Consider the following 23,546-nt stretch of genomic DNA (forward strand, 5'->3'; position numbering starts at 1 on the left):
GAGGCCACAACAGTGAGAGGCCCGCGTACCGCAACAAAAAAAAAAAAAAAAAAAAAAAAAAAAATACTATTCAGCCTTTAAAAGGCAGGGAATTCTGACACATGCTACCACTTTTTGTATTTTTTAAAAAAATTTATTGAAGTATAGTTGATCTACAACGTTTTGTTAATTTCTGCTGTACAGCGAAGTGATTCAGTTATACATATACATACATTCTTTTTCATATTCTTTTCTGTTATGGTTCATTCCAGGATACTGAATACAGCTCCCTGTGCCCTGCAGTAGGACCTTGTTGTTTATGCAGACACACACTACAGCTTGACAGCATTATGCCAAGTGGATAAGCCAGTCACAAAAGGACACATACTGTAGGATTCCACAGTCAAATGACAAAAATAAAACAGCTTAGTAATGAGTCTGATGTCCTTTATTCAAAGAGAAAGCAATCCATGGATTGGGGGGTTCAGCACCTCACAGGCAGTGGAGCACCCTTCCCCGGGGATGCTGGGCAAGAGCAAGTTTTACGGAGTTGGAAGCAGTAATGTGGAGACAGGGCATGGTTGGCTGGGGGTGCATATCTGACCTTATGTAGAGATACCAGGCAATGAAGAAATCAGTTATAGAGCCTAGAGCTGGATTGGCTAACCGGATACACTATGTTTCTGGTCAAGTGGAACATTTACAGGAACACGAAAGTTCATTTTGCTGACCTGGAACCCTGGCAGGAGTGGCTCCATTTTGGGCCTAGAAATTTATTTCCACACCTCTTACCTGGAGTAGTTAACTTCATAGAGACAAGGTAGAGTAGTGGTTGCCAGCAGCTACGGCAGGGGTAATGGGGAATTTAATGGATGGGTATAGAGTTTCAGTTTAAGATGATACAAAGTTCTGGAGATGGGCAGTGCTGATGGTTGTACCGCAGTGTGAATGTCCTTAGTGCTACTAAATTGTCCACATAAAAATGGTTTAAATGGTAAACATTGTCGTATGTGTTTTTTACCAGAATAAAAAGATCCTTAAACATCTGCCATTTAAACACCAACTAAATGCTACGTGCTTCATGTACATTTCCACTGATTCTAAAAACTGCCTTGCATAGTAAATATCATTCCCAGTTCACAGATGAGGGAAATGACCCTCAGAGACGAGTTATATATCCAAGGTCTCATAACTGGTGTGACTTAGGCCTTGGTGATGTTAAATCACATACTTTTTCTACCCTACCACACCCATCTCCAGACAGCTGGAGAAATTTCAGTGGATAATCCCAAAAATAACTAATAGAATTGAAAATGTAACAGTAAAGAAACAAAAGTATATTGTTTGAATAGAGACCAGCTAAAGATGGCTGGGACCGGTTTAAGTCTACATATCATTGAAAAGTAAATCGATAGGAAAAGGAAGGCATTTTCAGGTCTTTGAGATGAAAGAAGTCATGAGAAGTGCATAAATTTAAATCCTAGTTTACTGACGAGAACTAGGAGTTAGCGACTGTTTGTCATGGAATGTTGAGTAAGGAGCTAACTTACATCATGGACATAGCGAATTGTTTGTTTAATGTCAAATATAAACAAAGCCTACAAAACACTGGAGGTAAGAATACTCCTTTGATTCTCCTGTGCCTGGCCTGGGAGACCTTGAGGAATGAGGGAAGGAATCATGCCTTAGCTTTCGATTCACATGAAGCAGTTAAGCCGAGCCAGCCCCTCAAGCTAATGGTGGCTGGAGTCACTGTGGGACTTGTGAACCATGACATTTAGAAAGGTCAATCCTCTGTGGGATACGAGGGATATGAAGTGAGTCAAAGGTGTGCAGACCCAGCTGACCCTTGCTGACCTTAGCTGGTGGAGGTTCTGTTTTTCTGGCTGGGATTCTGCTGGGCTCTTTAGTGCCTTCCTTCCTCCTCCTGTGACCCTGGGTCCATCATCTGCCCACAGCTGCTGTAGACTCCTTAACCTGCGTGTGTGATGAAATGCTCTGAGGTTGTCCATAAACCTTCAAGTGAGTTTTCCCACTGAATTTGATTATTTTCTGGTTTCTTCTTACCTGACTTTTTAACCAACCACAAAGCTGTTATGGTTTTACTTTTGTAATTGTATGAATTCTCTTGGGGCTACTTATTCTTCATTCCTTACTTCACTACCCAGTGAGTATATGACTTACTTGTTCCTGCCTATACTGCTTCTGGAATTCCTTTTTTTTTTTTTTTTCCTTTGCCGTATGCGGGCCTCTCACTGTTGTGGCCTCTCCCCCTGCGGAGCACAGGCTCCGGACGCGCAGGCTCAGCGGCCATGGCTCACGGGCCCAGCCGTGCGGGATCTTCCCGGACCGGGGCACGAACCCGTGTCCCCTGTATCAGCAGGCGGACTCTCAACCACTGCGCCCCCAGGGAAGCCCTGGAATTCTTTTTTAAAGTACTGTGACTTTTCACAAGAAGAATATAGATTTTGCTATTGCTACAATCAGTATTATTTCCTTTCAGTTCAGATGACACTGAGACCATGTCAAATAATACAGGGGAAGAATATGCACTTAGGAGGTACCTACTGCCTCTTATGCCATCTGTGCCTGGGCTTTTAAACATTTTATTATTTTCAGCTTCATTTGTTTTTCTCATTGCTGAAGAGCATTGTCGAACATAAAATGGAATTTCATAGTACACCGAAGCAACATGATACAGAATGCAGAAGAAATCGGCCATCATTTGGCCTATACATTTTGCTTTTTATTTTCCTGGATTAAAGGCAGAGACCAAACCTTGCAATCTCTGGTTTGAGTCTTTCAGAACTGTGATGGTACACCTAGCTCAGCTTGAGATGTGACATTGGACTGTTTCCTTACCGCCATCTTCTTAAGGTGTCCAGATGAATTGATACTGCTCATCACAACTCACTAGATTTCTTAAGTAGGAAATTTAGGGACGTTTTCCTCTTTCAGTGAAAATGTTTTTCTTAACTCTTCTTCTAATAAAAAGACAACTTTCTGTCTCTTGGAGTAGTCCTAGTAGTAAGTGCAAACCCTCCGGAATGATCGTTTTTCAGCAGAAGGCCATGTAAACGTGGCTATCTCTCTATGTGATTTATGGGAAGGGCTGCCAAACATGGTTAAAACGGTGGTCATAAGTAGGGAATGTGTCAGTGTCTGGGCCCAGCCACTGTGGGTGCTGTCGGCCCAGAGCAAGCACTGGGACCGTTAGGCCAGCGGGGCACGGAATTTACAGCAATGGTTTTGCAGCTTGGCGGCCAGAACTCAGATCCATCCGTAGGCCAATACTTCATGGTATTAGGTGAGGCTTTTTGGTTAGGGTTTCTTTTTTTTAAAAAGAGGCTTAGAGAAGAATTCTGCGCGCGCGGCGGGGATGGAACGTTGATAGAGTTGGCGGGTCTAGCTGCTGGGGGCAGGAGCCGCACGCAGTGCGCCGCCGCGCACCAAAGCGGGAATCCGGGAGGCGGGCACCTCTGCGATTCATGCACGCATTTAAAACTCCCGAACCGGGCTTCCCTGGTGGCGCAGTGGTTGCGCGTCCGCCTGCCGATGCAGGGGAACCGGGTTCGCGCCCCGGTCTGGGAGGATCCCACGTGCCGCGGAGCGGCTGGGCCCGTGAGCCATGGCCGCTGAGCCTGCGCGTCCGGAGCCTGTGCTCCGCAACGGGAGAGGCCGCAACAGAGGGAGGCCCGCATACCACAAAACAAACAAACAAACAGAAAAAAACTCCCGAACCTGCGGACGCCATGCACAGGAAACACCTCCAGGAGATTCCCCACCAGAGTAGCAACGTTACCACCAGCTTCACGTGGGGATGGGATTCTAGCAAGACTTCTGAACTGCTTTCAGGCATGGGGGTCTCCGCCCTGGAGAAGGAGGAGGTGGAGAGTGAGAACACCCCCCAGGAACTGCTTTCAAACCTGAGCCACCTGCAGAGCCCCCCACGAACATGGCTAAAGAGCAAAGGGAATGGCAAGGACTTTGTCCGCAGACCTAAGCTAAATCGAGAGAACTTTCCAGGTGTTTCATGGGACTCCCTTCCAGACGAGCTGCTCTTAGGAATCTTCTCCTGTCTGTGCCTCCCTGAACTTCTGAAAGTCTCCAGTGTTTGTAAGAGATGGTATCATCTAGCGTTTGACGAGTCTCTGTGGCAGACCTTAGACCTCACCGGCAGAAACCTCCACCCAGATGTGGTTGGTCGGCTGCTGTCTCCAGGGGTGGTTGCCTTCCGCTGCCCACGATTGTTTATGGACCAACCGTTTGTTGAACGTTTCAGCCCTTTTTGTGTACAGAACACGGACCTGTCGAACTCGGTGATCGATGTGTCTACCCTCCACCGCCTTCTGTCTCACTGCTGCAAATTGCAGAATCTCGGCCTAGAAGACCTACGGCTTTCGGATCCCATTGTGAATAATCTTGCTCAGAACACAAATTTAGTGCGATTAAACCTTTCTGGGTGTTCTGGATTCTCTGAATCTGCCCTGAAGACTTTGCTGAGCAGCTGTTGCAGATTGGATGAACTGAACCTCTCCTGGTGCTATGAATTCACTGAAAAGCATGTGCAGGTGGCTGTCGCACACGTGTCAGAGACCGTCACCCAGCTGAATCTCAGTGGGTACCGAAAGAATCTGCAGAGATCGGATATCTCTGCCTTAGTTGGAAGATGTCCCAGTCTTGTCCACCTAGACTTAAGCGATAGTGTCACGCTGAAAAGTGACTGCTTTCCGGAATTTTTCCAGCTCAACTACCTCCAACACCTATCACTCGGTCGGTGCTATGACATAATACCTGAAACTTTACTTGAACTCGGAGAAATTCCCACACTAAAAACACTACAAGTCTTTGGGATCGTGCCAGACAGTACCCTTCAACTATTAAAGGAAGCCCTTCCTCATCTACAAATTAATTGTTCCCTTTTCACCACCATCGCCAGGCCAACCACTGGCAACAAAAAGAACCAGGAGATATGGGGCATCAGATGCCAACTGACACTGCAGAAGCCCAGTTGCCTATGAAGTATCTATTGCAGGATGGTGTCTCCTCTTTTCTTTGAACAGGGAAAGTAGGCAGGAAGCCCAATTGTGGAGAGCTCAGCTATTTTTATTCTTGGTTTTCTCTTGCCTTCATTCTACAAGTATATTAGAGAACCGTTGGAGGGAGAAAACTATGAAGTGTTGCTTTTGAAAAATGACTATGAAAGCTTTTATCACTGCTATATCCTTAAGAGCCTAAGCTGTATGCCTTTTGAAATTTTAGGAGAGTGAGCCTATAACTTCAAGACACCTTAAAGAGCAAACTTTGAGCCACCTCTTCCAAGTGCCCTTCTTATTAAATCTATTTAGAATCGAGCTTAAAAATCACCACCAGCAAATCATTTTCATAGCCTATATGGCAACTGAACTTTCTTCTATTTAATTTTTCAGTACTGCTTTATAAGATGTAGGTTGCAAAAAATAAGCTATTTGTATTGTAAGCTGAACAGAATGAGAATCATAGATTTTGCAGCAGTCTGCTGAGGATAGAAAGAAAAATACACATTTCAGCTTTGCCTTTAGATTTGCAATTAGGTATATGGAAACAAATAGCCCCGGGTCATTCACCTTAAAACCTAAATAAAAAAACAACCGGCCAACCAGAGGTATAGAATTAGAATTTACAGGCTCAAGAGGCAATTTTTTATGACAGGTTAACCTGGGGGATCCTCTAATGCACATTAATGAAGTCTCCTTTATGTACTGTGTTCCCAGCATTCTAAATTAGCTGAGGAAATTTAATTGTGGACTTCTGACTTTATGATCAAATTATGTTAACATAGGTTCTTTAGCTTTTAAAGTGACTTGCTTTGTTTTAGAAAGGTGGTAGGAACCAGTCAGTCTCTAATTCTTAAAATGGATGGAATGCTGAACTGAGGTTACCTGTTGTTTTCCTTTATCACTGAGGTTCTTGAAGTTATTTTTATATTACTCTGGAATCAAGTATTTTAAATTATCCTTTTTTTAAAAATGGCCTCCCACGGTGATTTAAACAACCCATTTTATAAGGTTACTGGACCTAGAGTTCCCTAAGAAGAACCGCATGTTCCTTTCAATCAGAAATACATAGCAGAAGCACGTGTATGTTCCACGCAGTTTCAGAGCAGTGAGCATAGCTGGCACCTGCATAAAAGTTAAGGCTCAGGTGTTGAAACTTTTGATGGCATCAGTGATATTTTTTTTAAAATGATACATGGAAGCAAAAGGATTAAATTCTACTTTAAAAAACACAAAACACTAATTTCTTATTTAAATTGATGACCTCTCCCCATATGTTCAAAATGGAACAAAAAGCCCAAACTCATCATTTCTATTAACACTGATTTTTCTAAATCAGATTTTTCAAATGTTAGAAACAATGGTATGAAGTGCCCTTATCTGCTCAGACCTAAGGAAGAACATTTTAAAGTAGTGTTATACAGGAAATGATTAGGTTTCAATTCCATAGTAGTTAAAAAGTGCTAAATACTACTTGAAATTATTGTTTACAGATTAGTGACAAGGGCTGGAGGTAGGATCCGGTTGGCCTCTGACTTCCGGATGCCCTCAGACATACAATACTTCCAAACTCGAGTCCAGCCATAAGCTACTTTGCTAATATGTCAGAGTAATCTGTATTTTTGTATGGGATTTCTACTTTTATACACTTGTTTTAAAATAAAACACTTTTATAAAAATGAAAAAAAGAGGCTTAATATGGGTTTATATCCATTTATAGAACAAACTTGGAATAGTTATAAATGCCTCCTATTGTTCTTTCGTGGTGTCACATACTGACTTTGCTGAACATCTGATTATTTCATTCATTAATCTGAAAACATTTGTGTCTACCCCCTGCTTCGTATCCCTTGACCTTGGCCACTCTTGGCCTTTTGCACTTACATAGAAATTTTGATGAAACTAGGGATTTCCATTGGGATTAAGTGGATAGGTCATTCTGGCGAGAACTTTATAGTATCGAATCTTCTAATCCATGAATTTATCGCATCATTTATTATGTCTTTGCATTCTAAAATTATGTGATCGTTCTCTATGAAGGTCTACACGTTTTGTAGATTTGTTACTAAGTTCATTGCTTTTTTGGTGTTTTGTAAATTATATAATGAAATATGATTTTGAATTGTTGTATGACTAGCTAACTTGCTCTATCTATAGAATTTTTAAGATTATCAATGTACATAATCACATTATCTATAAATGAATTTTTTTTCCTTCATTGGCAGTTCTTTTGCTTTTTATTTATTTTCCTTATTGCACTGACTAGGACCCACAGTAAAATGTTGACCAACAGTGCTGACAGTGGTCATCTTTGTCTTTTCAATTTCAGAGAATACTTTCAGTGTTTCATATCAAGAATGGTATCTGTTATTTTTGATCTCCTTTATCAGAATAAGGGAGTTCCCTTCTATTCCTAATTTGCTTAGTACTTTTTAAAATCATGGAATTGGTTTTGAATTTTAACAAGTACTTTTTATGCATCTGAGATCATTTTTTCCTCCTTTAACCTACTGATGTGTTGATTATCTTATTTTTCCATGTTAAAAATCAAGCATTCTAGTATAAACAAAACATATTATCCTTTTTATATATTGTTCACTTTAGTTTGCAAAGACATCTTTAAACTTTGTTTTCAAATTTACATACAGTACATGTTATCCTATTTGGTGTATCGCTTTATGATGTTGCCAATTTTGTGTGAACATAGGTTTCCATTTCACTTGGGTAAGTACCTAGGAGTAGCATTCCTGGATCACATTGTCAGTATATGCTTGACTTCATCAGAAACTGGCAAATTGTTTTCTGAAGTGGCTGTACCATTTCAGTTTCTTGAAGGATGCAGGAGTATTCAAGCAATCTATTCTTCAGTTTGGTAGTGTAGGTGAGGCAGTACTTCATGTGTTCCATCTTAAGTTTCCAGCTGGGGCTCTTTAACAGAGAGATTAACCAAAGAAAGTTTATTAACTTGCACAGTGTACATCACACAGAAAACACTTCAATGAAAAGTAACTCTGAGTGGTGGCTTTGAATTCTGGCTTACATAGCATCTTCAACAAAGAGCAGTACCTTTGTAGAGAAATGACAGGAGAAAGGAAAGCAGTTTTCAGCTTCCAAGGGCAGCAAACTATGGTAAGGCAAATACATGAAAGGCAAACTTAACGGAGTAAGTTTTAACTGTAGATTCCTCTGCTGCCATCTCTGGCTGTTAAGTCTCTCTCCAGTAAAAGAACTTATATCCTGCCTTTAGGCAGAAATGTGGGAGGTTAGAGAGCTTTTCATGTCTATGCTGCTGTTTAATTGTGTTCAGCTTGAAAATAATTTTTATGTCAGAGAGGCACATTTTGAGGTGACATTCTGGTTTCCTTCAGTAATTTGCCTTTCAAGCAGTTGATCTATATTATCTAATTTGTAGAATGTATAAACAAAATTTATTTTATTTTAGTATCCCTTATTAACTTCCCTAATATCCGTAGGGTCTGTAATGATGCTCCCTTTTTCATTCCTGGTGTTGATTATCTGTGTTTGCCCCTTTTTTTCTTGCAGTCTGACTAGAAGTTTATCAACTTTTGATTTTTTTGTTTGTTTGTTTCTTCAAAGAACAAGCTTTGGGCGCGAACCCGGTTCCCCTGCATCGGCAGGCGGACGCGCAACCACTGCGCCACCAGGGAAGCCCCAAGCTTTGGGGTTTTTTTTCTCTATTGACTTTTCTGTTTTAAATTTTATTAATTTAGTCTCTTTATGTTTAATTTTCCTACTGCTTGGTTTAGATTTATTCTGCTCTTCGTCTATTTTCTTAAAGTAGATGCTTCGATAATTGACCTGATATTTTTCTTTTCCAATGTAATAATTAAGTGCTATAAATTTCCCTCTAAGGAGAAATTTGGATAAGTTGATGTTTATTCAGTTAAATATTTTCTAATTTTCCTTGAGACTTCCCCTTTGACCCATGGATCATTTAAAGTATACTGTTTAATTTCCACATATTTAGCAGTGTTCCAGAAATGTTTTTACTGATTTCTAGTTTAATTCTCTTATTAGAGGACATACTTTATTTGATTTCAATTCTTTAACTTTGTTAGGGTTTGCTTTATGACCCAGAATATAGCCTCTTGAACCCTGGTATACTAATCATTCTTCAAGTTTTGACTTCTTTTCCCAATCTGCCTGCTATTTACCTTTCAGAATCCCCAGGTCATTGTTTATATTTTGTCCAGAGTTTTTCTTTTAATCACTGGGAATGACAAGCTATAACACCCATACTACATCTTGGGTATCGCCACAGATCGTCAATACATTAAAAAATTTTTTTGATCCACATTGAATAATATCGGCCGATAAATATCTTTTCTCACACTTGCCTTGTTGGGTTTTGGTATCAAGGTTATTTTTATTTTAATCCTATAAAACAAATTGGAGTGTTTTTCTATTCTTTGAAAGAATTTGTGTTGGACATTTTTTTTAAACTTGTATGTTTTGTGGGAAATTTTGGTGAAGCCTCTGGGGCCTGGAAATTTCTTTAAAGGAAGATTTTTTTGACTTCTGATTCAATATATTTAATATGATAAGATTTCTCATCCTACTTTTGAGTCAGTTGTGATGTTGCTTTTTATTAGATATTTGTTTTCCATATATACATTAAAGTCTGTTGGCTTAAAGTTATTAATAATCGCAACTTATCTTTTCAAAGTCTTCATATCTATAGTGCAAGCCTTTTTTAATGCTGTATATTTATTTTTCTACTGCTTTTTTCCCTAATAACCCTTGCTAAAGGTGTGTGAATTTTATTATGCTTTGTAAAGAACCAGGTTTTAGCTTGGTTGATTCTATTGTGTGAGTGTATGTGTGGGGTTTTGTGTGTTTGTATTTTATTCACGTCTATTATGTCTTCCCTGTTTGAGTTTATCTTGTTCTATTTCTAATTTGTTGACCAATGCTTAGCTTATAGAGTTTTGCTTAGTTTATGGATTTTTGCTTAGTTTAAGTTCCATTTCTAATGCTCATATTTAAGATTATAAATTTTCCTTTAAGAATGGATTCTGTATCCTATAGTTTTTGAAACGTATAAATGATAATTTTTCTTAGAATTTTATCTTTGATCTATGGGTTATTTAGAAGTGTGTGTCTCAATTTCTAAAAGGTGAATTTTCTAGTTTAGGCTTTTGTTTCCCATTGTTAATTTAATTATGTTATTGTCAGAGATTGTGATCTGTATTATTCCACTTCCTTGAAATTTATTTGCTCTACCATACAAGTATAGGGTTAATTTTTTGAAAATTGTTTCACATTTCCTTGAAAGGAAGTATATTTCTGGAATTGTTAGATCCTGTGTTCTAATATGTCCACTGAGTATATTTTTTTTCATAATCTTTTGAAATCTTCATCTTAATTTTAATATTTTTTCTATTTGCTGAGAGATATTTGTCTTTCTCTTTATAGTCTGTCGAGTTTTGCTAATTTTTGAGACTATATTTGGGTACATATGATTTAAATATACATATATATATAATTTTTTTTCCCCCCACACCACACAGCTTGTGGGATCTTAAGTTCCCCGACCAGGGATCAAACAAACCCATGCTCTCGGTGGTGAAAGCGTGGATTCCTAACCACTGGACCTCCAGGGAATTCCCCAATAACACCCATACTACATCTTGGGTATCGCCACAGATCGTCAATACATTAAAAAATTTTTTTGATCCACATTGAATAATATCGGCCGATAAATATCTTTTCTCGCACTTGCCTTGTTGGGTTTTGGTATCAAGGTTATTTTTATTTTTATCCTATAAAACAAATTGGAGTGTTTTTCTATTCTTTGAAAGAATTTGTGTTGGACATTTTTTTTAAACTTGTATGTTTTGTGGGAAATTTTGGTGAAGCCTCTGGGGCCTGGAAATTTCTTTAAAGGAAGATTTTTTTGACTTCTGATTCAATATATTTAATATGATAAGATTTCTCATCCTACTTTTGAGTCAGTTGTGATGTTGCTTTTTATTAGATATTTGTTTTCCATATATACATTAAAGTCTGTTGGCTTAAAGTTATTAATAATCGCAACTTATCTTTTCAAAGTCTTCATATCTATAGTGCAAGCCTTTTTTAATGCTGTATATTTATTTTTCTACTGCTTTTTTCCCTAATAACCCTTGCTAAAGGTGTGTGAATTTTATTATGCTTTGTAAAGAACCAGGTTTTAGCTTGGTTGATTCTATTGTGTGAGTGTATGTGTGGGGTTTTGTGTGTTTGTATTTTATTCACGTCTATTATGTCTTCCCTGTTTGAGTTTATCTTGTTCTATTTCTAATTTGTTGACCAATGCTTAGCTTATAGAGTTTTGCTTAGTTTATGGATTTTTGCTTAGTTTAAGTTCCATTTCTAATGCTCATATTTAAGCCGCTCCGCGGCATGTGGGATCCTCCCAGACCGGGGCGCGAACCCGGTTCCCCTGCATCGGCAGGCGGACGCGCAACCACTGCGCCACCAGGGAAGCCCCAAGCTTTGGGGTTTTTTTTCTCTATTGACTTTTCTGTTTTAAATTTTATTAATTTAGTCTCTTTATGTTTAATTTTCCTACTGCTTGGTTTAGATTTATTCTGCTCTTCGTCTATTTTCTTAAAGTAGATGCTTCGATAATTGACCTGATATTTTTCTTTTCCAATGTAATAATTAAGTGCTATAAATTTCCCTCTAAGGAGAAATTTGGATAAGTTGATGTTTATTCAGTTAAATATTTTCTAATTTTCCTTGAGACTTCCCCTTTGACCCATGGATCATTTAAAGTATACTGTTTAATTTCCACATATTTAGCAGTGTTCCAGAAATGTTTTTACTGATTTCTAGTTTAATTCTCTTATTAGAGGACATACTTTATTTGATTTCAATTCTTTAACTTTGTTAGGGTTTGCTTTATGACCCAGAATATAGCCTCTTGAACCCTGGTATACTAATCATTCTTCAAGTTTTGACTTCTTTTCCCAATCTGCCTGCTATTTACCTTTCAGAATCCCCAGGTCATTGTTTATATTTTGTCCAGAGTTTTTCTTTTAATCACTGGGAATGACAAGCTATAACACCCATACTACATCTTGGGTATCGCCACAGATCGTCAATACATTAAAAAATTTTTTTGATCCACATTGAATAATATCGGCCGATAAATATCTTTTCTCACACTTGCCTTGTTGGGTTTTGGTATCAAGGTTATTTTTATTTTAATCCTATAAAACAAATTGGAGTGTTTTTCTATTCTTTGAAAGAATTTGTGTTGGACATTTTTTTTAAACTTGTATGTTTTGTGGGAAATTTTGGTGAAGCCTCTGGGGCCTGGAAATTTCTTTAAAGGAAGATTTTTTTGACTCCTGATTCAATATATTTAATATGATAAGATTTCTCATCCTACTTTTGAGTCAGTTGTGATGTTGCTTTTTATTAGATATTTGTTTTCCATATATACATTAAAGTCTGTTGGCTTAAAGTTATTAATAATCGCAACTTATCTTTTCAAAGTCTTCATATCTATAGTGCAAGCCTTTTTTAATGCTGTATATTTATTTTTCTACTGCTTTTTTCCCTAATAACCCTTGCTAAAGGTGTGTGAATTTTATTATGCTTTGTAAAGAACCAGGTTTTAGCTTGGTTGATTCTATTGTGTGAGTGTATGTGTGGGGTTTTGTGTGTTTGTATTTTATTCACGTCTATTATGTCTTCCCTGTTTGAGTTTATCTTGTTCTATTTCTAATTTGTTGACCAATGCTTAGCTTATAGAGTTTTGCTTAGTTTATGGATTTTTGCTTAGTTTAAGTTCCATTTCTAATGCTCATATTTAAGATTATAAATTTTCCTTTAAGAATGGATTCTGTATCCTATAGTTTTTGAAACGTATAAATGATAATTTTTCTTAGAATTTTATCTTTGATCTATGGGTTATTTAGAAGTGTGTGTCTCAATTTCTAAAAGGTGAATTTTCTAGTTTAGGCTTTTGTTTCCCATTGTTAATTTAATTATGTTATTGTCAGAGATTGTGATCTGTATTATTCCACTTCCTTGAAATTTATTTGCTCTACCATACAAGTATAGGGTTAATTTTTTGAAAATTGTTTCACATTTCCTTGAAAGGAAGTATATTTCTGGAATTGTTAGATCCTGTGTTCTAATATGTCCACTGAGTATATTTTTTTCATAATCTGTTGAAATCTTCATCTTAATTTTAATATTTTTTCTATTTGCTGAGAGATATTTGTCTTTCTCTTTATAGTCTGTCGAGTTTTGCTAATTTTTGAGACTATATTTGGGTACATATGATTTAAATATACATATATATATAATTTTTTTTCCCCCCACACCACACAGCTTGTGGGATCTTAAGTTCCCCGACCAGGGATCAAACAAACCCATGCTCTCGGTGGTGAAAGCGTGGATTCCTAACCACTGGACCTCCAGGGAATTCCCCAAATATATATATCTTTGTAATTTGAACTTTTATCAATGTTTTTCTTTTATGTATGTGCTCAACCTTATGATTCATACAGCTACAGTAACTTTGGTTAAACTGTGCTGTGTGTATGTATTACATGTATATTTACATGTATTTTTACTTTCAACCAATCTGTACCTTTATATTTTAGATATAATTTTGTAAACAGCATGGAATTGGATTTAGCAATTTAATAATTTTTAACTGGATCATTTAGTCAGTTTGCATATATTATGTATCCTGATATGGATTCTGTACTTATGGTTGAGTGTCTGATATGTATGTATATGTGTGTGTATGTATGTGTTTGTATCATCCTATTTTATACTTTCTCCTACTTTTATGTTCTCTCACCCCCATTTTCTTGCCTTCTGTTGGATTACTGTGATATTTTTTCTTTAGTCATTTGGGAGTTTTTGTTTGTGTTCTTTCAGTGGCTATCATACTAATCTAAACATGTATATGTACGTTATAAGTGTCTAAAGTTGGTTATCCTTCTGGGTGATACGAGAGCTTTAGAACGCTTTTATTGCCGTAACTCTTGAGTTACGCTGTTATATTTACATTTATTTTCAACTTTTTATTGAGATAATTGTAGAGTTACATGCGATTGTAAGAAATGGAGATCCCATATACCCTTCACTCAGTTTCACTCGGCTTCTCCCAATGTTAACATCTTTCAAAACTGTAATATTAACACAATATCACAACCAGGAAATTGACGTCGATGCAATCTACTGATCTTACTCAGATGTTACCAGCTTTACATGTACTCATCTGTGTGTATTTAGTCCTATATGTGTTTATCACATAAATGAACACTATAATTGTCCACACGCAGAATGACTCCATCAGAAGGACCCCTTGTGCTACTCTTACAGCCACACACTGCTCTCTCCCCCTCACCCCTGGCAACCTCTAATCTGTCCTTCATCTCTATAATTTTGTCACTTCAAGAACATTACCTGAATGAAACCATACAGGATCTGATCTTTTGAGACTGACTTTTTCATTCAGTCTAATTCTCTTGAGATTCATTCAAGTTTTGATATACTTTAATTTTACCATTTTTCATTTTATATTTCATGGGAAATTACATTGTTTTATATATTTAATATTTAGTTTTAACCACAGTTTCACCATTTTTTTGTTTTTGTTCATTCCTTCTTATATCTCAGATCTTCCACTTGGGATTACTTTCTTCCTGTCTGAAATACACCCTTTAATGTTTTGTTTAGTAATGGTATCCCAAGGCAAACTCGCTAAATTTTTGTGTACTGTAAACTGTCCTTGTTTCATTCGCAAACTTTTAGAGAAAATAATTTTAAGGTACCTATGGGTAAGTACATACAGGTGTAAGAAACCTACAGGTGAGATTATACATGTATGACTCAATGGAGTTTTTACATAGTTAGCATATAAGACTTGGAATATTACCAGCACCCCCAGAAGCCTCTCTTAGACACCCTTCCAGTTGCTACTCTCACCTCCTCCCCAAAGAGATCTCCCATCCTGACTTTCTACACCATAGCTTAGTTTTGTCCATTCTTCACTTTGTAAATAGAATCTTACTTTTCTTGTGTCTGGCTTCTTTTCCTCAATGTTGGCCTTGTGAGATGCATCCATGGTGATGCTCATGAATAGTAAGTTCACGTTCATTGTTGTACGTGTTTCATTTTACTAATATTCCACAAGGTCTTCATCTCTTCTGCTGGTGGTAGACATCTGGGTTGTTTTCATTTGGGTCTATTATAGGAATGTTGCTGGAACCTTTCTGTACACATCTCCCGGTGCACACGTGTACACTTCTGCTGGATATGTATCAAGAGTGGGAGGGTGGTTTTGTAGAGTATCTGTGTGCTCAGTTTTAGGAGATAACTGCCAAAAATCCTCCACACTGGTTCTGTCAATTTGTACTCCCACTGCTTGGTATGATGTCCCAGTTTTCTCCCCGTCCTTCCCAATACTTACTATTGTGTCAGCTTTAAAGTTTTTAAAATTTTGATTTACTCATTCCGGTGGGTGTGTAGTGTCTCACTGTGTTTTGTAATTTGATTTTCCTTGATGCCTAAATAGGTTGATCATTGTTTCATGTGTTTTAGTATTGGCCACTTGGATATTCTCTGTTGGGAAGAGCCTGCTCGAGACTCTTGCCTAACTTTCTATTGAGTTGCTTGTCATTTTTATTATTATATTGATTTGTAGGCATTCTTAAATATATTCTAGAACAAAGTACTCTGGTTATATTTTCTCCCACTTAGTGGCTTGCTTTTCCGTTCTCTTCATGGTTTCTTTTGATGAATAGAAATAATTTTAATCTATCAATCTTTTCCTTTATGGATAATGTTTTTGATCTTTATAGAATTTTTTGTCTAATCACAGGTCTTGATATTCTATGTTTTAGAAGCCTTTTCACATATCTATAATCTATATGGAATTTTATGTATGGTATAGATTTTTAAAAAAAATATGGCTGTCTGTTGACGTAGTGCTATTTATTAAAATGATCATCTTTTTTCCATTCTTCAGTGTACATTTTATTATAAATCAAGCACTATATATAGATAGAGACCATAGAAATGTCCATATCTAAGCTCTTTCACTGGTTAATTTGTAATTTGTTTTCTTCAGGGAATAAGAAGCATAATAAAACAGTCTCTGCTCTTAAAGTGCTTACAATCTAATGTAGGAATCAGTTAAGTAGATTGCTAATTTCAATGCGATGGGGTATAGAAGGAAAACATGTTAAATTGTGCTTGCATTTAAGTTAGAATTAAACTCTTAAGACTCACTTTAGTAAAGAAATTATAATTCAGTAGTAAGATGATTCTCATAACTGAAAGATATTTTGCATTTCATTTCGTAGATTTTCTTTATAGTTCACCATACACAGATATATCCCTAAACATACATTGTTTAGTTTTTGCCTGTTTGGCTTTAATGTAAAACAGCATCAAGCCACATATATTCTGTACTGTTGTGGTTATGGTTCAACAAGCTTTTAAGACCAATTACATTTTAGTGATGGAATTTCAGGCAATGGGAAAAATTTTGTGCCAACTGCTTCCATTAAATCAGTAGTTCCTAAAATCTGGTACACAACGTGACTTTAGGCATTAACATTTTAAAATGTTGATCATTTTACATTTATTTTTTATAGCTACTTTCTGGAGTTGATTTTTTAAAAAAATGATGCCAGCGTTTTCATTTACTTATGGCATAAAATTTCAAGTTAATTTAAGAACATTTAAGTCAAGAATTTTGCAGGTGGTAGATGCTGTGTGCGTCTATGTAGCATGACAGAAGTTGGAGGTGGTGTGGGAATGACATCCTTAGGTAACCCTGCCTCATATATCCAAGTAGGGCCTTTCTTTGGCCCCGGGAATGGGCAAGGAGGATTTATCATTGCTTCCTTTTGGCCGGGGCCGCTCTCTGGCCAAGGCAAAGTTACTCCCTAGGAAAGTTACCGCTGGCTGTGACAGCAACAGTACACTAGGCAGTATTGTGAAAAAGGTGAAAGGTAGCTTAGGTTTGCCATTCTTCTGCCACGAATGCCTATTAAGGACGCTCTTAATTGAATGTCAAGTTTATTTCTTTGATTACGAGATTAAATACCACCTGTGTCTGGTCTTCCTCCCTGACAGATGGGGAGGTAAAGGGTGGTATTGGGGTACTTGTTAGCCTTTTGGATTGAGGAGTGGATGTGCAAAAACTGAGCTCTATCCTGAGCAGGGGCAGCCTCAGTTTCAGAAAGAGTGATGCTCGGAGGGCAGTTGCCAGAGGCCACAACAGAAGCCAAAGGTGTAAGGCGCAGAGCCAGAGCAGGAGGTGGAGGTGGTGGAGGAGAGTGGCCTTGGAGAATATTCTCCATCCAAAGTGAAAACGTGAGGCCACAATGCATTTCAGTGGTAAACGAGAGCAGATTTTATCACGTGCTTAAGGGGCATGGTCATCTGCCTGTAGGAAAGAAGCGAGAATCAGCAAGACCTGTGACGGTGGATGTGGGAGAGGAGAAGTACAGTTAGTTTGGGAGGGATAATAAGAGTTCAAGTGTGGGATGGTGGAAGCATGATGCTCTATGCGTGATAGCAAAGAGCTAACTGGAGGGGAGTTGATGGGGATGGAAAGATAAGTTCAATTTTTAACATAGGAAGTTTGAGGTTATTGGGGGCCAGTGCAAGAGGCTAAAATGGTCAACAAGACAAAGCTAAATAAGCGAACGTGCCGGGGCGGGGTCTTAGCCTGTTGGAGACCATAAGGCAGAGCTGTGGGGTTGACATAGGAGGGAGACAGATGGACAGACTGCACATAGCTCGGGAGAGAAGCAAAGACCACAGCCGGTGGAGCTGTCTAGTACGATGCCTTCTTGCACATAACATCTCATAAATATTTGGTGAAATATTTGTTAAATACCTGTGTAGATGTTTGATGTTAGAAATTTAAGAGATGTAGTGAGAATTCGACTTTGGAGGTGGAGCTTGTGGCAAGCGTAGTAACCTTGGAATGTGGTCCTTACACGTGGATTAAAGACCCTTCAAGTTCTTGTAGCAGTCAGCTTAACTGAAAGAGAGCCCGGAGCTTGACTCCCACTCAGAACCTCGTATGGCTCTTATTTAACACATAGTTTTTATTTGTTTAATTCATTAATTTTTTTAACATCCTTATTGGAGTATAATTGCTTTACAATGGTGTGTTAGTTTCTGCTGTATAACAAAGTGAATCAGCTATACATATATCCCCATATCCCCTCCCTCTTGCGTCTCCCTCCCACCCTCCCTATCCCACCCCTCTAGGTGGTCACAAAGCACCGAGCTGAGCCCCTTGTGCTATGCAGCTGCTTCCCATTAGCTACCTGTTTTACGTTTGGTAGTGTATATATGTCCATGTCACGCTCTCACTTCGTCCCAGCTTACCCTTCCCCCTCCCTGTGTCCTCAAGTCCATGCTCTATGTCTGTGTCTTTATTCCTGTCCTTCCCCTAGGTTCATCAGAACCTTTTTTTTTTTTTATAAGGTTCCATATATATGTGTTAGCATACGGTATTTGTTTTTTTCTTTCTGATTTACTTCACTCTGTAGGACCGACTCTAGGTCCATCCACCTCACTACAAATAACTATTTTGTTTCTTTTTATGGCTGAGTAATATTCCATTGTATATCTAACACATACTTTTAAATCGGCATGACTTTCTAGTGCCCTTTTCCACAGTACATTAGAAGTCGGCAGTAGCTGTTTACAGGCCTGAGGGGACAGCTGGCAACCTGGTTTGGAGAGAGGAGACAGGAAACAAAATCAGGTTGCGCTTGATGACTGTACATTTCTAAGGATGCTGGGCTCTTCCAGAGGTGAGGCAGGTTACCTGGTAAACAGACTCGGCAGGACGGGATGAACGGTGGGCCAGGTCCGGTACGCAAGTCATCCGGGTAACCCAGCCGGACGGGCCAGCGGAATCTGACAGCGCTGGGGAAGGCCTGGGAGGAGCCTCGTCCTGAGGGAATCTAGCCTAGGCAGTAGGTGGCGATGTCGGCAAGCAGATGAAGGCCTCGGACGCTTGGCTGTTCATAGGGATTGAGCTGTGGGCAGAATTCCAGTCCCGGATGAATTAAGGCTGATCCCAGAAACCAGTGGAATGGACAAAACAGACTGGGGGAGGGGAAGGGCCACACGGAGGGGCAGCTGCTATTTATTTAGCATTGTGCCTGCTGAGCACTGCGTGTGCTGAGCTCTGTGCAGAGCACCTCGAGGATTATCGTGCAGTAACTCGGCTCCCCCCAGCCAACAAGGAAATTTCAAAGGTAGTTGAAATGGGGCAGAGCCAGGATTCCATTCCAGTCTGACTGTCTTTATCACTCTTGCTCTTCAGGACTCCCCTGGTGGTCCAGTGGTTAAGACTCCGTGCTTCCACTGCAGGGGTCACAGGTTCCATCCTTGGTTGGGGAACTAAGAGGCCACACGCCGCATGGAGCTGCCAAAAATGGAAACACACACACACACACACACACACACACACACACACACACACACACACATTGGTTGGGGAACTAAGAGGCCACACGCCGCATGGAGCTGCCAAAAATGGAAACACACACACACACACACACACACACACACACACACACACACACACACACAACTCTAGTTCTTCATCGCCAGGCGATGACCGTCTCTTGCTGGAACTGTCCATTGTTGCAGCTTGGGTACAGTTGGTGCCAGCTCTGCAGGCATGTTGCCACAGACCTTGCTGAGCTATGGATCCCAGCATAATGCTGTTTTCCCCTCCAGATCTGCTCAGTGCTGGAGCCCAGCTGGGTTGAGACCACCCCCTCCTGGCATCCGTGATGGTCTCTACCTGGGGGTGTGGGCAGAGCTGCTTTTGTCTCGGCTGCTTTCACCAAAGACCTCCTCCTCTCCTGATAGAGATACCCTGCCAAGGGGCATCCCCCTCCACCCAGCCCACCTGCTGCCCCATTCGTTCCTTCCCTGAAAGTCATCCAGTTTACTTTTTGATGATCTTCTGCATAATCTCCCTTCACTGTATTGATCGTTGTTTGTAATGGGGAGATCATCTGACTCTTCTTTCCTTGCCCCGTGGAACTGTAAGCGTCCTGAAGGCAGAGCCCGTCTGTTTGCTCACCTTCGTATCACCAGAGCCGCGCACACTGCCTGGCACCGAGAAAGCATTTAGCACTATTTGGTGAATGAACGCACGGGTGACTGCCTCAAATTAACTTTGATCATCCTTTAGTTGCCAGGTAGTATATTATCACAGCCCTGTCTCCCTAACTGTGTTCAACGTGGTGAGATACTGAAGGCTTGCTAGTAACTTAAATTCTGTTCAGAGGTAAATCAAGCTTTTGTGGGTTCTGATGTAATTTGGGGAGCCTTCTTTAAGAACAAGAATGCAAATTATAAATACGAAATTGGTTCTAAAGGTATATGTTTAGAATGACAAAAAGCACAACTAATTAAAAATATAAACAGCTGACAAATAATATCACAAATGTAAAAGTCCAGAAAATAACATTTAACTAATTTCCCAGTACATTTGTGTTATATTTTGTCCCATATATTTTGGCTGCGTGTTACTGTATCATCTTTTGTACAACAATGGTTTTATAATTATATGACTAGAATAGAAAGATAATTTAGTCTTTATTAATATAAACTATTTAGTCTAAAATTATTAAGCTTCTTGTATAATGTTCTTGCTATATTGTATAATAACTAATTTTTTTTAAAGCTAACGAGGACCACCAGCAGGAGAAAGGTTTGCCTTCCTTCTTTACCTTCTCTGAATGCATCATTCTGAATGCAGGGAGTAGTTATCACAATTGTTTTCAAACTACAAGAAAAGCATGGTCTCTCTTCCCGGAGCATCAGTTTTACTTGTATACTAACAAGTATACACACTTGTTAGTATACACACTGAAACATTTTTCTATTAAGAGTTAAAAATACCCTAGACTTGAATGAAAACTACATTAAATTTTAAAGCTCAAACACCAGGCTTCATGAGACTATAATTCTGAGCTAATATCTCAACACTTTTGATTCTATGATAGTCATCTTGGTTTCTGTTATAGTGCTTCCACTTGTTTGTAGACCTTTGGTTATTTAATTTAGTGATCTTTTTTGTGTGTGTGTGTGTGTACACTGCGCCACCAGGGAAGCCCAGTGATCTTATTCTTTAACCTCATCACTGAACTGGAATTTAAAACATACTTTTTCTTGAAGTACGCAGTGTGCACAGAAAAATGCACATATCAGCATGTGACTTGCTGAATTTTCATAATGTATACACACCTGTACATCCTGTACACACCAGAACAAAGGTCAGGAGACAGAACATTGTCACTACCCCGGAAGATCTCCTCACATTCCCCTCCAGATACTGTCTCCACTCCTGGCAAGGTAAATACCCCTGAGTTCTAATAGCAGAGCTTAGTTTTGTGTGATTTTGAACATTATGTAAGTGGAACCATCCAGTTTGTACTGATGGATCTGCCTTGTTTTCCCCAACATTCTGTTTATAAGGTTCATTTATATTTTTGTGCACAGTTGCAGATTCTTCATTCTCATTGCTATTCCCTTGTGTGAATATACCACAATTCATTTATTCTGTTGATGGGCATGTGGGTATTCCTAGATTTTGGCCATTAGGCATAGTACTACTATGAACATTGCACTCCATGTCTCTTTGTGAACATATGTATGCATTTCTGTTGAGCATATAACTAAGAATGGAACTGTTGGATTAAAGGGTATGCATGTGACCACCTTTGGTTAGATATTGCCAAATATTTGTTCAAAGTTTTTCAAAGTTGTGATTTATACTCAGCGACAGTGTTCGAGAGTTCTGATTGTTCCTACTCTTCACCAACACTTGGTGTTTTCTGTCTTCTTAATTTGAGACTTTCTAGAACCTGTGTAGTGTTATCTCATGATGGTTTTAATTTGCATCGCAACTTTAAAAAACTGACAGTTTAGAAAAGATTCTGCTTCACAACTTGTTTTTGATAATGTGTAGCTTTTCAGAATTGTCTGGTATGGAAAGACCTCTACCAATCTTCTTTCATGTATAAGCTATAAAAACTCAGGGTACTTCCTGTACATAGGTGTCTGGATGAATAATCTGATATATCCACACCGTGGAGTACCATGCAACTGTTTAAAAAAAAAAAAAAGAGAGAATGATCTCCACGGACTGATATGGAATGACTTCTATAATAAGTGGAAAAAGCAAGCTGTAAGATTATAAATAGTATGCTACCTTCTGTATATATATTTTCAGAATATTTACAGTAAACATTTCTGTATATTTACAGAAATAAGTAAAAGAATAAATCAGACACTAAAGAAATCAAACATTCACGACATGAAGTGAGTTGGAAGAGTGGGGACAGGACAGCTAAGTGAGATTGAAAACTTCCTATAAAGATAACAACTAGCTGTTAAACTGTGTTAATGTTTTACATATTAAAGCATAAAATAAAATTTACAAGGATGGGTAAAACTAAAATTTAATACAAATAGAAACAAGTGGACCTGTTTATCAAATTAACAAACTACACAGAAAAAGAATTCATTTAATCTTTGAACACACTTTTCAGTCTACAACTCAATTGGTATATACTCTAAAGAGAAAGGCTAAAGGGAATATCCGACTTGCTTAGTGAGTTTGTTGATATCGATTTTGATACTATTTTGGATAGATTCTGAGACTGAGCAATTGGGAGAATAAATTGATGCCGTTAGAGTTCACCCCATGGAAGAAGGGATATATAAAGGTGGAAGGAGCAGAATAGTCTCATGTAGATCCAGTTATTATGAACATATTTTTAAAAATCCTGTCTACTGAAAAGTCCTGGAAACAACGACTTCGAGTAGGAATGAGCACATTTAGTGTAAGACCTTGGTTTTTCTAAGTGTTTCCCACTAAAAGGAAGTAGGAGAAATGGCTTACAGAATCAAATAATACCGGTATTGGAGCATGAAAAGAACAAGTTAAGCCTAGAACATCCAAATGTGCCCGTAAACAGAAGAAGGTGCTTAATCTATACAGACAGGCGAAGATGATATAAGAACCAGCTTGCAGGGACTCTCATTAACCAGATTTGGGACAATTTGAACATCAAAAAGGATAGTGGTAATACATTTCCAATGGAGAAATCTGGCAGACACCACTGTAACCAAGTGATCAGACTTAACATCACTAACAACGGACACCCCAGCATTACCTGCCGCCTGACATGCGTGTAATTAATGCACAGGAAATGGGAAGCATATAGCTTCACCTATGCATTCCTTTCGCTGAAAGTGTTCAATGTGAGTAGAATTATGAATATGTAATCAGACAAGTTCATATTGTGGCACATTTTCCAAAACAACTGACTTAGACTCTTAAATGTGAATGTAGTGAAAGACAAAAAAGGAGATCTGTTCAAGAAAAAGGGAGACTAGAGGAGTAGCTAAATGCAATTCTTGATAATTGATTGACTCCTCAATGGTTTGAGGGGGAAAACCTAGTTAAAAATGACACAAATGGGACTGTTTGGGGAA

At 38.6% G+C, this 23,546-nt stretch overlaps 2 protein-coding genes across 4 annotated transcripts in view; both read left to right on the plus strand.

Annotated features, from left to right (window-relative positions):
• Window positions 1-23,546, plus strand: part of FANK1 (fibronectin type III and ankyrin repeat domains 1) — a 136,628-nt gene that overhangs the window by 26,534 nt on the left and 86,548 nt on the right. The gene's annotated exons all lie outside the window — the stretch shown is intronic.
• On the plus strand, window positions 3,714-5,340 carry LOC102973239 (S-phase kinase-associated protein 2-like). The gene has a single exon (XM_055081085.1). It carries the CDS (start codon window positions 3,732-3,734, stop codon window positions 4,998-5,000), a length of 1,269 nt encoding a protein of 422 aa, XP_054937060.1. The 5' UTR covers window positions 3,714-3,731; the 3' UTR covers window positions 5,001-5,340.

Source organism: Physeter macrocephalus, chromosome 20 (genome assembly GCF_002837175.3).
Source record: "Physeter macrocephalus isolate SW-GA chromosome 20, ASM283717v5, whole genome shotgun sequence".
NCBI lineage: Eukaryota > Metazoa > Chordata > Mammalia > Artiodactyla > Physeteridae > Physeter > Physeter macrocephalus.

What these genes read in the sequence shown, in the direction of transcription:
- LOC102973239 (XM_055081085.1), top strand. Translation starts at nt 3,732, where the DNA reads ATGCACAGGAAACACCTCCAGGAGATTCCCCACCAGAGTAGCAACGTT.